The sequence below is a fragment of the Python bivittatus genome, unplaced genomic scaffold (assembly GCF_059951505.1).
Source record: "Python bivittatus isolate LINGU-HERP-01145 unplaced genomic scaffold, Pbiv_v1 ctg000160_np1212, whole genome shotgun sequence".
Taxonomy (NCBI): Eukaryota; Metazoa; Chordata; class Lepidosauria; order Squamata; family Pythonidae; genus Python; species Python bivittatus.
The window spans coordinates 5,882,016-5,897,250 of NW_028277076.1; the positions used below are offsets into that span (position 1 = coordinate 5,882,016).

The 15,235-nt window shown below is 44.9% G+C and overlaps 1 protein-coding gene across 3 annotated transcripts in view; it reads left to right on the forward strand.

Annotated features, from left to right (window-relative positions):
• Nucleotides 1–14,991, forward strand: part of MAPKAP1 (MAPK associated protein 1) — a 113,800-nt gene extending 98,809 nt beyond the window's left edge. For all 3 annotated transcript variants that reach the window (XM_088147012.1, XM_088147013.1, XM_088147014.1), the window contains exons 11-12: nt 11,394–11,491; nt 14,269–14,991. In XM_088147012.1, the coding sequence (XP_088003138.1) occupies nt 11,394–11,491; nt 14,269–14,394 (224 nt within the window). In that variant the 3' untranslated portion in view covers nt 14,395–14,991. The remainder of the gene's footprint in view (nt 1–11,393; nt 11,492–14,268) is intronic.
• The last annotated feature ends 244 nt before the right edge of the window (nt 14,992–15,235 follow it).

Sequence of the window (15,235 nt, forward strand, 5' to 3'; positions counted from 1 at the left end):
CTGGAGAGGAATGAGCTGTCCCTCACACACCTTGTAACGCACCTTGCTAAAAGCCATCAATATGCTTGTCTTCAATTCCATGACTTTATGGTGCATTATTCAAAAACCTCCTATTTTTTCTTTTCTTTTTTTCCCCCCCATCCTGAAACTATTGTCCACCCATCATACTGGACATTTCCAATCCTAATTGATTACAAAAGAGAGAGAAAGCCCTTCTTTCTTTCTCCGTTCTGGATGCAATTATATGACCCTTATCAGGAATCAGGGAGTTATAAAGGTAATAAGTGAGATGCCGTGTGCTTATAATTAACCTGCCTTTGAAGCATTGATGGTCTCAGTGCTATGCACATCTGCCTAGGTTCTTATAGATTTGATGGCATATCCAAGCCTACTCACCCACTGGGGAGAAAGGAACAATTTGCTCCCTCCCTGAACTCTTTCCATTCATACTGGGCTCTTTAAGAGATTGTGCAGCTTCAGGTATTGGTGCCTGCGTTCCTCTCCCTGTCTGATCCCTTTTTCCTTCAGTGTCCAACATCTTTGAGATTGTAAGCTCATGGGTAGGGGCTCTGTTCAATTGGTCTAAAATCTTGAGACCCTTTCAGGATGATGAAAGATCAATCATTCTTCCACCTCTCAGTTGGTTCTTGATCGCTCCTCCTTCCCTTTGTTCCCAAACCTCTTTTTGGGGTGGCTTCCAGGCCACTCAACAGCCTGGATAGCCCCAAGTGTCCAGGAAAACTTGCTTCGTCTTTCTCACGCCCCCAGTACTAACATACTAAACATATTAATGAGCAACTAGCTGCAGGCAAAAGCCTTTTACCGTTTCTTTCTCCTGTTGTGAAGGTGGCTCCTTTGACCAGCAGGCACCCTTGGTACTTGAGTGGCCCTCTTCTTCTTCTCCACCTACCTCCGCATCGTAATTTAATTGCCGGGCTTGTGGCTCACGGGTGTGAAGATTTCCTCTCGATTCCCATTCCATTGTTGTGCTGGAGCTTAACAGAATGTTAACCTGGTAATAGGCACAGGGCCTCCCCATTATGTGTCTTGCTATTGAGCGGTTCTGCATGGCTAGTTAAGGAAGAGAGCGAGAAGATTAATGAAAGCTGCCTAAAGCGGGAAGATGAGGGAGCAAGTCTTCCAGCGGGGGCATATTAGTGCAAAGCAGAGTGCTGCTTTTTTTCCCCCCCTTATTCTCCCTCCCCACACACACACACACACACACACTTTTTCTCTATCCTGCGACCTTTGAACCCACTTCGCTGTCAAGAGCTGCCAAGAGAACCGACAGTTTGATAGATGTGGCTTCATGGGTCAGTCTTCTTTCCCATTGAATTCGGCACCCCAAAAAAAACCAACCCACACATGCACACACAACAACTTTCTCCAGCGCGGTTCAGGTTGGGTTTGTGATAGCCTCATAAAGTCTCCAGGATTGTTTGTTTGTTTCTGGGGAGATAGACCAGACATTTAAAGCCAAAGGTGTATGGGCACTTTTGAGTTGTAGGTTAAACCAAGGGGGATTGTGATCAGATAGTGTTAGAGAGGTACAGTGCAACTTAGCTATGGACATAATAATTTACTAAACTTGTAGGCCATCTGACTCTCAACAACTATGGGTGACTCACACCAATCAAAGAAATTACAATAAAAACAATAAAAGAAAAAGAAAAAAAGGCATGATCTTTCATTTTCATCTGCTTGCTTCCTTCGTGTTTATCTCAACAATCACCCCTGCCCCAATGAAATTGCCCAAATATTAAGGCCTACTTTACAGGTCCTGTTCTTCTCCCTGGGAAAATCTTCAGCTTGTAGATTTCTCTACTTGGTTATACTTTTCAGTCCTGTTGCAATGTGCATCTTCACCGCACCTAAAGCCTCTGAAAAGATTCACTCTGATGTTCTGCAACGTTGCTTGTCAAAGAAGAGAATCCTTGCTGTTAATGGGAAGAGGGAGAAATATTTAATGACCCATTTCATTAATTCAGAGCCCTGCATCAGCCACTTGAAGGCAGAAAGCACTACATTTCCTTAACTTTGTGGGGGAGAAATGATATGTCTTTTGCCTTTGATGCCAGCATTATAATCCTTTAAGTTCCTATATCTCAACCGTGAGAGATGGATCAGAGGAGGTTTGTGGAATGGATGTGAACCCAGCGTGGCTTCTCTGCCCAGCTTTGAAATTTGAATCCAACATAGGTCATGCCAAGAAATGGCAGGCAGAGAAGTATTCACACTTGGAGTACCACTCCCACACTGTAATCATAGACGTCTAGATGTAAGTTGTGGTTATTGAGTGGTGAGGGAGATGTTTAGAAATGTCAGACATTCAGGATCGTATGAGTTCTCCAGGCCTGGGTGAGATTGAACTCTAGTTGACCCTAAGGTTTCACTCTTGCCTAATCTGGTTAAAATGCTCTCCTATCCTAAAGTCCAAAGAGATGCCCGTTTCCACCACCATCATCACTACCAGCTCTTGTGAAGGGGGACAAGAATTGAGCATGAAGGAATAGATTTTCTCCTGTTTCAAACTGGGTTTGAAGAAGCAGCCTTCTATCATTCATTTAAGATCAAAAACTAGAGCCTGGGCTGTGGTGGGTTGACATTGGTCATTGTGTCCCTCCTCTTGATTGTTCTCCAGTCCCAGTTATTACCAGTGAGGGTAGGCCCTAATTTATATGGTCTAGGTTTGAGAAGGAAATTTGTTTTTCCTTATTTACTTTATTACAGTGATTTATATCCTGCCATTTCTACTGAAAATACTTTCCAGTTAGCTGGCCAGTCTTACAAAATCTATAAACAGATGGCCTTAGCCTTTAGATAATCAGGTTAACAATCCGGAGAAGTTGAAAAGAGGGTGGTAGATTATGAGGTCTGTTCGTACGCTTCCAGAAAGTGTGAAGTAGATTGGCAAAACACCCCCAATATAATAGGGGTATACATGCATGCTCGCCCGCCCCATCTGACCTCTAGCTTTTCTCTCTTTTTCCAAGTTCCTCATCTGTAAAATGGGAGTATTACATGATTGCTTTGGGCCACATGGTTATGCAGGTCTGTCATCCCCTTTCTGAGAGCTCTGTGTTCGATGTATTGATCTATAGCCTCTCCAGAGTAGATTAGTAATAGCTTCTATAGTAGATAAGCCATTGGTTGCGTAAACGATTGGTAAGTGATTGTTGCTTTGCACTTGGCCTTGACTAATGGGCCTCGCTGTTCTAATTTTTTTTTTTAAAAAGGCAAACTAGATCTCACCATCCAGATTTGTCCATGCTGGTTCTTGGGCCAGGAGTCTAACATGTAAGACAAGCTTCTAACCAGGGTGAAGAATCTTGCCCCCGGCTGTCAGGAAGGAAAGACCGAAAGAAGGTGGACATACTTACGGAGAAGATCAGTCAGAAGGAGAGATGCCACCTAAGTAGATGGGAAGGGAGGAAAACGGGTGGAAAGGAGACTTTACTGTAATTGAGTCCCAACGTGTTTCGGAGGGATACCTCTTCATTAGGAAGATAGAGTAGAGTACAAACACAAAGGATGGATTCATTCAAACCATGGGCTGCTGAAGAGGTTTCCTCTCATTATAATAAAGTCTCCTTTCCACCCATTTCCCTTTTTTCCATACCTACAGGAAGGTTCACTCTTCAAAGGGCTGTGTGGATGGTACGCTTGACTCGGGTTACCGTAAATGTGAGCGTGTCTGCCGAAAATAGCGGCTTTTGTTTTTTTGCCAAGCAGTAATCACAACCCTAACCACAGCTGGACTGTCATCTTCTGTGATGTGCAGCCCAATCCTAAGCCTTTTTGCTCCTCCGCCAGTCCCACTGGATTTTTGTTTCCCAGTAAACATGCATGTTTCCACCATGCCTGAAGAGCTGCATGTGAGCTTATCACGCCGGGGGGCAAAGAAGAGGGCAAAGATCCTTAAGGAGACTTACTCTGTGCCTTCTTCTCTAGAACCACATCTGTTTCAAAGTCTTACTCCAATGAGATGTTTCTCTCCTGTCAAAAGCCGCTTTTGCTAGGCTTTTTACTTTGTACCCTCTCCCCCGCCCGCCCATTTAATTACGCTGCCCAATTAAAACCTCCTTGCCATGTTCGGATTCTCTTCTTCTTGGACTTGAGTGGGTCTGACATTTACAAGGCTCGGCTCTCAAGCAGACAATGGCGTGATTGATGAGGTGCAGACGCGGCGAAGGATCCGCTCGCAACTGTGGGAAGGATGCTTAGTGCAATGTGATTTATTTATCATCTCTTCCAAAACTTGAGGGGAGGGGGGCTTACAGGGAGGCAGCTTGGAAAGGGGCAAGAGATGGAGCATTTTGGTGGAGCAAGGGTTTGCTCCTGCCTTCTTTTCCATACCTGTAACATCCCTCCCCTCACAAAAAGACAGCTTATCTCTTTAGCTATCTTGAAAAGCTATCATTGAAGAATTCTCCCTACCGGTGGAATCAGTGTTTCTTGGATCTTAGAGCAACATGCAAGAGGTCCTAGATTTGGACCCAAAAGAAACTTGCATCTGTTGTAGAGAGAACAGGAGCAAAGGGTTCTCTTCTGCTTCCTTTAATGCAGCAAGTGGTTTAAAGCAGGATCAGGGATAAGCAATAATCCACATATTGCTGAAATACCACTCCCAGCCATATTGGCCTTGGCCACACTGGCAGAGACTGCTAGTCCAGCAGCACCTGAAGAAGCCCTCCTGACTGAAAGTCTCTCCCCGACCCCTTGTCATCTGGAAACTGAAGAAAGTTGTGGCAAGAGGGCCTTCCCCAAATTTCAAATCACCCACAGGTCCCCCACTCCTACAAGAAGACCCATCACTATAAGCCTTCCTACTCTCAGCAGATTCCAAGCAGTCTAAGCACATCTGCAACACTTGAGTCCATGCCCCTTATTCACCTCAACAATTTCTTTCACTTCCTCTGGATTCCCACCTTCCATCTGGGTATGATCACAATGATCAGCTCTGCCCCTTTCACCATTACAGAGCCCGTGACATGCCTCCATATTGAGCCAGGCTAATAATCCATAGCACAAGCAAGCCAGCTGACAGAGTTTCATATGGTCTACCAAAACAGAGAGGGGCAGTTTGCATGATGCAAACAATCCAGCAATCCCCCTCTACTGATACGTCTTTGTTGCCCACAGCACACAGCCTTAAATTATTTGATTGGCTGTCCAAAGACCATTTTTATAGTCCACTCAACCACCACAGAGCAGGTGGACATCTTCTCTCCCTTTCTCCTATTTCCCTAGCATCTGAATTTTGGCAGATTTCTGGAAGTCTCCAGCACATGAAATGGACAACCTCACCTCATTAATTCTGCTTTCCAGAGTTTAAAATCAGCACAGTATAGAAATGTCACTTTTTATGGGACTTAGATGGAGATCTCTGGATAAGCTCCTCCATTTACGTTTGCCTCTTTGTGGTCCTTGGGGAATACGGGGGAAAGTTTGATGAAATGCCATGAGCATTTTGTGCAAAACCAAGGGACCATTCTCAGAAGCTTTGAGAAGTCACACTGGATTAAGAAAATTCATTCTGATATTGTAAAATGGTCTTGGTAAAACAGTTCTGAATGAGTTTTGTCAGGTGACGCAGGTTCTAACTCTAGTCTTTCGTCATCGTTGGCCATTTCTGTGGCTATTCAGCTCTTTCCTTGAAGCATCTAAGGAGAGGAAGCATTTGTAATCATTTGCACCTTATGACTGTTCAAAGCCCTGCATATCCATTATTTCAGTGGTTCCTGCAATGGTTTTGTAAGATTGTCAGGGCTGTTAAACCCATTTTACAGATAAGCAGAGACTGAGGCCACCAAAGAGTGCCTTGTTCTCCTAGCTGATGTGAGATTCAAAACCCATTGCAGTTCATTCCCTGAGTCACGCCAGCTCTCTGAGCAATCAACCAATTTAATGACAAAGCAATCTAATTAAGAAGATTAACATCCATACATTTCTAGCGTTTTGCCGTTTGGCTGAAATCCCCAAATGTTCCTCATGCTCTGAGCCTAATTATTGAGTGCTTTAAAATGTTACTTTCTCCCCTGCAGAAAGAGCACTGCATCCCCCACTCCACCCTCAATGCTCAGGTGAACAATTTCTCCTATTTCTCCTCTTGTCCAGAAGACATTTGGGGTAGGGGTCAGTGAAGTTGAATTAAGTAGCGGTGCGCTTTTAAGATGTCCTGTTTCAGAGGATGAGAAGAAGGGTCCTGTTCGAATGTTGGCACCTCCCTGCATTTAGAAAGATAGCCTGCCAGGAAGAAGGCTGCATGGAGTTCTTTTCCACTTGCAGGAGTTTTAAATATAGCTAAATATCCGAATAGCTCAACCTCCAGTACTTTATTGGAAACAGCGTACAGCTCCGGATGAATATCTCTACTCAAGGACACTCACTCCTAAGATGTCAGTATTTATATGCCTCGGGCTCCAGCTCTTGATTCAAGGCACCTCTTTTTGGAGCTTGGGCTTCTTAGAAAAATCCCTGGACTAGGTCATGGATACCTTAACATTCCCTTGGAATAGGTCAATCTACAGCCCAGTCTTGCTTCAGCAGCAACATCCCACATTTAAGAATAGATAGGAGCTGATTTGACCCAAACCAGCATGTTGAATGCACTCCATAATCAGCGCTCCATCCTTGAGGACTAAAACATCCAGATCCATCTTGATCTTCTCTATGGGTGGTATTCCACCAAAAAGAGGATTGGGGGCCATATTTCACACACCCGAAGCACTCCTGAGAATATAAATAAATTTGCCCCCCTTGCAAACCAGGAACCTATACTTGTCCCAAACCCAGCCAATAGCGTTTCCATTTGCTTTTCACACAACACACATACACACAACAGTGCTGCACTTGGAGCAGGGAGACACAAGTTCTAGTCTACCCTTGAGCATGGAAACCAGCCGGGTGACTTTGGGTCAGTCCTTCCTTCTCAGCCCTAGACTGGAAGTCAAAAAACATCCATCTATCAACCCACATTGGACCAGTGTGGTAGATAATAGTCCATAACCTTCAATGAAAGGACCTACAGCAGATCCTACAGCAGATTGATTCGGGCCAATACTAAGAACAATACCTTTCATCCAGTTAGCCATGTGAGGTTTGGACATGGAAGGATATAAAACTTCATCCTCCTTTGGGGAATTATCTTTTTGACTCTTGTCTCCTAAATTTCTTCTGGCTGTGTACCTCTATAGCATGGCCCTCCTTCTTCTGAGGAGGGTTATTTTTGCAAGACACTTTTCAGCTGCCAAGAAAAATAAGCCATCTGAATAAATAACAAGTTTGTAGGGTGTTTTTCGTTTTTTGTTTTTTTCACAAGTGGCTGACAAGATGAAAGAAGTTTGCTGAAACAAATGGACATGCTATTTAAATTCTGACAAAAGTTAACATTAATATCACTAGGCTCAACCTGGGCTTTGGAACTGATTGGAAGGCAGAACACTTCTAAGTTCAAAATGAGACTCCTGAAATTGGTAAAAATCCCAGATCAAGTACACCTGTTGGCATCTCTTTGTTCAAGGATGACCACAAGGATTTCTCCATCCCAAACACGCAAGGGCAGGTGTGTGCCTGGGGAGAAAATCTGGTGTTGGATGTGAACTTTGGACTTGAAAGCTTTTATTCCAATGTGGATAACTCCTTTTAAATATCTGGATGTAAGCAAACAGAAATATAGCAAAGGTTCTAGAAGATCCTGGATGCAGAAGACAGATCTCTTCCTCTGACAGGTGCAGGCATGCACAGCTAGTGAGATGTGTCGTCCATGATGGATTGAAACCCCAGCCTCCTGTTACTCTCTGCACAATAAGCGTTATTGACATCTCTGACTCCGTAATGGCCTCCAAAAAGGGCTGACTCTTTCAAAAAGCTAAAAATAAGAATTTGAAATAAAGTTCCGCGTTCTGCTTCTGTCAGCTGTGAAATACCAAAGTAGAAAAGGCGAGATAAATCACCAGATTTAAAAGCAAGAAGGGGGTCAGCAGTCGGAGGCTGGGCAGAGGCTCTCTGCTAACAGCCTGCCTGGAATGGAATGGTGGGTCACTGGCTGGCCTCTGAGTCAGATCTACCCACTAGGCTGCCACCCCCTTTTTCCAGGGGCCCTCCCCTTTCTCCCTGGGGTCAGCTGTATCCATATTGCGTTGCTTGCCTTTGGGAGGCTGGAGCCCCATGAAGAAATATATGACTCGTGCGCACTGTCTATAGCCCAAAACTGCCAGTGGCCTTCCCATTATGCCTTTATATGCTGCCAATTTTTGACAAACCATTAAACTTAGTGTTTTAAAGCTACAAGAAAGAAATGAAGGATAATGTTTTTCTTCTGGACATACCCACTTTCAGCTTTGGCCATACCTATTTTTCTCATTACCACCAGGCAGCTCCCATCCCCTTCCCTGAGGCTGCCTTGTTACCCTCAGCCTGCAAAAAATTAAGCAGTTGTATGTTAAAGATGTAGGAGAAGAATCAGATCTTAAAGAATAGCAAAGGTGGTACCAGATCTTAATAGGGAGTCCTGTAGTTTGGGCACCACTGATGAGGGGCTCTTCTGGGAACCATTCATCCCATTTGAGAAAGCAGAGGTATGCAGACAATGACTTCTAAAACAGGAGTCATTTCACAGTCGGAAAATTCTGCACATTTGTGTTCCGCACTTGGCTTCTCTGCACTCGTACCTGTGCAAAACTGAGGGAGCCCCAAATGTTTTAGATAGATAGATATTCCTTGTTACAAGCATTGACCAATCAATATAAATTTGCAAAGCATATTAGGTAGACAATAGAGCAATAAAATGGCACATACTCCCACATTAATAAAAGACATGTGAGCGCCCTGAGGTGGTGGTGGTGGTGGTGGCATTATTATTATAACTATTATTATTATTCAGGCTTTGTCTGCACCTAGTTAAGAATAGTTTTCTTTTAGTACAGCCCGGTAGCACTTTTGCTTCCCTGATTTAAAGTTTGGGTTGTTGGGGTTTTTTGTTTTTGATCATTTGCCAATTTTCAGTGGAGAATTCATAATTCCTGATTAGCCTGGGATAATAGGGTTTAATTAACATGCCGTGATGAAATACTGAGGTCTCCAGTTTGCTGGCCATATATCAGTTTATTTGGGGTGATTTGGAGAATTAGCTACTGTAAATAAGATTTCAAATCTGGTCCCCTCCGGGAAAAGTAGATAAATCTCCATTAAAATGATGAGGCTATTTCTGTAGATGAATTAATTCAGACCTTTGGACCAAATGATTTTTTTAAAAAATGGAGAGAATGGCTTAATATGTTAGATCTTAATTGCCAGTGCATGAATTTTCTTTTAAACATCCATTGTTTATAAGAGTTTCTTAAGTTGTGGTCAACAGAAGTGTTTGTGGGACAGTTAAGAAGGTCAGTAATAGCTCTTGATTTATTTATTTTTCTTCCCACTGGTAAAGAAGGAGGCCATTTTGACCACAAGCAAGCAAGCTCAGGTTACAGCTATTCCAGGGCTAGGGGAACAAAGGTAGGCCTGTCAGAAGGGTTGGGGTGCCATGGGAAGGTCGCCAACCCAATGATTCCTATGGGCTGGATGGTCTAGAAGTTCTCCATGCCCACTATCAAGTGGCTGAGCTAGCCATTTACTAAATGTGAGAATGTAGGTTTTCTTAGTGGCTGTCCACCAATATGTCCACAGATTGTTAGTTGGTTCTCCAAATACTTTTAAAACCAAAAGAGCAACTTTTCATGGTCCATATTTTTTCCATATGTGTGTGTGTGTATGTGTGTCCATCCATCCATCCATCCATCCATCCATCCATCCATCCATCCATCCATCCATCCAAGAACTTCAGGGGAATGATAGCAATGCAGTGGGATCAGAAGAGCTGGGGCCACAAACTTCAGCCTAGGGTTGTATGTGTGCACAGGTGTATGCATCTGGGGGCAAGTTTCGACTCTTCTTTTTTAAAACTTCTTCTCTTGTTCAAATAAGAAGGCTAACAGGTCTTCTTCCTGCAGTTTGGAGGATGAAGCTGGGCTCCATAACACTGGCATATTTTCCCTGCTAAATATCCAGTACTGGGACTCCAACAAGAAGTCAGCGGTGGAGAAAAGCCTTCCTTGCTCTTTCTCTTTCCAAGGCCCCAAGTCAGTAAAAACACTCCAATCGCAGTTTCATCTTCTTCAACAAGACCTGTCTCCTTTCTTAAGTGCAGCAGCATTTCCTAGTTTTTATCATTAGGCTTATGTAGCTGTCTGTGGTTTTTGCTTAATCTGTATCAACTGCAATCACTCTGGGGTGAAATCCATTTTTAACCTTCTCTTCTCTTTTTTTAAAGAGAAGACGGCAACTGTTTTACCGCAGACTTCCCTCCTTAGGCTGAAAAAAGCAGTTCAGAAGCCCTCTGGGCCCCAACTTGCTGGGGGTTGATATTTGTTTCCCCTCCCCATTTTCCCGGGGAAGCGATATTGAGGAGGGGAGAACTGAAGCCTTTGCAGAGAAGCTCCGCCTCTCCCAAAAAGCCACCCCCGTGCCTGAAATTGAAATGACATAAGAAGGATGTCAGATTCCCTCTCACCGTCTGTTCTGCCGATGGTATGCAAAGATCACCATCTGTGTGTCCTTCCCCACACACACACACAAGCACACACTTCTGTCATGCCCACCCTGAGCTTGTTGAAGGTTTCTGGAGTGACAACTCCCAAACCATGTGAAAGAGAAATGGCCAGGAGGCAAGAATGAATTCAGTATTGGCAGGCCACCCTTAATGTTCCATTTATACCCCAGCTTCCTCCTGCTCCCCCATTTTATCCTCACAACAAGCTGCAAGGTAGAAAGCAGAAATCTAGTGTAGGGTCATTGGGGAGGAGAATCTCAGTTGCTGGGTCTCCGGACGCCACACTTAATCTTCTCTCCTTGTACGCAGCCTCCAAACAGTGTGGGAAACTCCATCCTGCCTTTGCGTAAAACGTGGTTGGGTTTTGAAGACCCAAACATGTGCAGAAATGCAGCAAGATTATCCACCTGTCCAAAGGAGGCGGCCGTTGCTTCTCTGCAGAAGTCATTTTTGACTTTTTTGTTTTGAATCAAGAGCTTGCCAAGTGCGACACAGTGTACGGGAACAACCTGCTCTTTCTTTTCTTTCTTTTCTTAAAATACCGCTAGAGTGAACGCCACGTGCTTTAGACTGTCATCAGAGTTTAAATTTGAGTGAGACAGCTCACCCTCTCTCTCACGTGGCCATTGTCCATGATGGTTGGTCTGCATTGAGAGTTGTGTCTGAACCGATCTGTTTTGGGAAAAACTGGTTAAAATGCATATTTGTACACAAAAAACTCTAAAACGTCCCTTTTGTCAATCTCACATTTTTGTTCCTTGTGTCCTTTTCCCCTTCTCCTCTTCTTCCTAACTCCTTGCAGGTCATGCAATATTTAAGCTCACATATCTAAGCAACCATGACTACAAGCATCTCTACTTTGAGTCGGACGCCGCCACCGTCAACGAGATTGTGCTGAAGGTAGAGTGAAGGGGACGCATGGGGTGGTGATGTACCCAATTCCAGATGCCTATGCACCAGCAGTTGCCAGAGGGTAGGCGTTGAGGGCCTTCCAGCTGTTGCCAGCCTACGATTCCCAGCCTCCTCCACCATTGGTTAGGCTGGTTGAGACCGCTGGGAGTTGCAGGCCCACTGTGGTTGCCTTCCCTGTACAAGAAGGAAGAATCCCCAGGAGACTTAAGTTCTCAGTTGTGAACACTAACAGGTTCAAGCAGGGAGGATGCAGGTGGCCGAAAGCAGACAGGAAGACTTGGAAGGGAAAGTGGAGAGGAGGCAAATGTGCCAGTAGCCAAAATGTGAGGGAAGAAGAGGCAGGAAACGGAAGTAACACACAGGGGAGCAACCATGAAACTCTAAACTTGGGTTGTCAGCCAAGTGACAGTTCAATTTGACTTCTACCTAGCTCTTTCCAATAGGATAGCAAGAGAGATACTGCACAATCCTGCGATGTCATAAACTCAGTTGCCTGAGCTGAAGAAACCAACGTTCATAGGAAAGCCATGTCCTGGTCGAGATGTCTAGCAAGCAATTGACACTGCCTGGCCTCAGTGACCAGATATTACCTCCCTAAAGTTTCCTGAGTCCCAGGGCCTAAGAGGACTCTCCTCTGTTGACTTGGAGACAAATCTCTTTCTGATCTCGATTAGCCCTTCACTAAAGTCCAGCCTCCATAAAATCCTTGTCCTTTGGACAGAAAGCTCTGAATGCCTCTGTGGAAGTTATCGGCCCACTTCTGGCTCCTGTTTCTGTCCAGGTAAAAGCAAAAGAGACAGCTATTTCATGCTGATCTTCCTGTTGCTCAAAAAAACAGGACAAGGTTGTGCCTTCTGCCAGTGGTAGCTTCAAGGCTGGCTATAGGCATACAGAGGTTTCTTTTCAGGAAACAGCTGTTTAGGTGAACTGTATCTGAGTCTTCAGAGAAGAGGTGGAAGCCACAGCAGATACTCAATGCCACCAACAGTCCTTTGCTGCACGGACAGGGCTAGATCTGATTTTCTTGGATACACTCCATTATGTTCCAATCACCGTGTTGCCCATGCATCTCTCTGCCTGCGCAAGTCTTGCAGGAGCCAAACAGAATGTCACTCATGCAGAACGCAAGTCATGTTTTGGTAGCAACAGAGACACAATTCCCTTTCCCATCTCCCATCTCTATTACCTACCTAGAGCCTACCTATCTCACTGTCTCTCCTCCCCATTGGCAGTCTGCAGGCTTGGCCAAACTCTACCTCTTGCTATGAATGGGGACTTCCATGTCTGAGCCAAGGTGGACATACTTAATCGTGCATTCCCTTGTACTGCAGCTCCTTGTCTATTGCCCCTGATTCTCTTACTAAAAAGATGTCAAGCATGCTCCATTAAAAGGTCCACCCGCTCTCCTAACACTGGAATAAAACTGGGGGAACATCTTTCTGATTTAACTTTTGGGTTGTAGGAGGTGGAAGAACATTAAGTCCAAGCGTTCAGTTCTTTACATCTTCATGATGGTCCCACCTGTTTATGCACCCTTTCCATTCAAATATTTCCATTCCTGTTGTTCCTAAAAGAGGGCTCCATGACTGCAATTGTTTTCTTTCTCTTCATTTAAGGAAGCGCAGCCAGTTTTAGCCTTCGCTCAATTTACTTTCCAAAGCGCAGGCACTAATGCTGCCAAAAGGTTAAATGGAACTTTCTGCTATTCTTTTTATGGCAATTTAAATTTTTTTGAGTGACAAGTTTTATGTGCCATTTTCAGTCCTTAACTGAAAGTGTGGGGGTTTTTTTTCTTTTTCTCATGTAAAGCTTACTGAATTGCTCTACAACTGACAGAACTGAGGAATATCACTTTTCACCCATTACCCAAGCAGAGAGAGATTTCTTGCCCGCTGTTTTAGCATTGCCTTCTGGAGCTTAAAGCATCCACTTTGCCATTAACATCCCTCTCAAAAATTCCAAAAATGCAAAAAAAAAAAAAAAAAAAGAAGTAGGCTCAGATCTTAGGCCCCACCACTCCTGGGCCACAAAGGAAAATTGGCCACAGACAACTTTCAGGCCATATGTGGCCTCCAGGTTCCATGTTTTGCCCTCCAGCCTTATGAATATAAAAATGGTGAACAAGATTTGAAAGGTTAGGGTTGTGTGAAGGAGGGCTCCAGGGTTGAGTAGGCAATGTTTGAAAGCAGAGTTCTGGGATCAAAAGCTGCCTCCTTAAGGCGGCACACCAGAACAGCCCAAGGCTTATCAGTTCAATTGCTGGACCTTACGTGCCACCCTCGTTGGGAGCTCTTGCAGTCCTGCTTCTGCTGAAGCAATTCCTTTCTGAAATCATCCCCCACTTGTCAGCCCCACCAGACAGACCAGAGCAGGAAATCAACTCCACCAGGAAAACGACTTTTATTGAGATGGGCTATCATAACAGCATCTTGCAAGCCTGATTGTGCTGTTCCTTCTCCCCCTTCTTACACTCCTGCGAATCAGGGAGGTGTCTGCCCAAGCCACTTCCAAATATTATCTGTCTGTTGTAGACTTTAAATAGGTTTCGCCCCCCGCCCTGTCACACTGGCAACAGATCTTGCATATCTCCATCCAGGCTGTCGTCCTTACCCTATACACTGCTAAACCAGCGCAGGAATCAGGATTTTAGTACCATGCATAAAAGCACCTTTGGAGTCATAACCCAGCCTTCTTGGCTGCATGCAACTCTGAACAGCCTTTTTCTCTCTCTCTCTCCCCCTCTCTTTCTCACCTGTTTCTTTAAGGTGAACTACATCCTTGAATCTCGTGCAAGCACAGCCCGTGCAGATTACCTGGCCCAGAAGCAAAGGAAACTGAGTCGCAGGACCAGCTTCAGCTTCCAGAAGGAGAAGAAAACAGGACAGCAATAAAGGCTAGGCTGGCCTGGAGCCAAACTGAAGAGACACTGTCTGCTCGGGGCCAAGCAGGAGATGATGCCCTCAGTTGCCTGGGACAGGAAGGGGTTCTGGCGTTCTGGTTGCTAGCCGCCAACCGGAGTTGCGAATGTTCTTTTTACAGATCAGCATGACAAGGCCGCTTCTGGCCACGGGTGTTGTCCTCTGATGGAAATCAAGAGCCATATCAACCCGAGAGAGGACGGGCTGCTTTCAAGGCCTCCAGGAAGGGGCCCGTCTAGGCTTGATGTCACATTTGATTTGATTTTTTTTTTTTTTTGGAGTTGGTTTGTTTTTCTAGAACTCTTTCTTCTCTAGAGTTGGTGGGAAAGCCGCCGCAGGCTGGCCAGGCAGTCTACAAGGAGCCCAGACAGAGGCTGAATCCTGACAGGGGCTCGATCTGTATCACCCCCCTCCCCGCCTTCTCAGACACATCCCCCCTCTCCCCAAGCGCGATCGCTGGTGATGTGATCAAATTTCTTTTTGGGGGGGGAACCCTCCACCAAGCCAACTTGTAGGACAAATGTACCCCTTTTTACTACTAATAAATTCCTTATACTCTTTCTCAAGGTCTATGGCAATGTTTGGTTCTTTCCATGAGGGTACTGTTACGTTCTCTACACGTTTGGGGCCTGGTCTCCGGATTTTTTCAGAGTTGGCGGGGAGAAGAGGATGTCTCTCAGGAGAGGTCTTGAGTGACCGGGAGATTGCTCAGCCTTTCAGAAATGAGAGGACGGCTGACAATTCCTGAGCGTTTTATTTCACTGAAATTTTGTTCCTTAATTTCCAGAGTTATTCAGCTGGCAACCTTGAATAA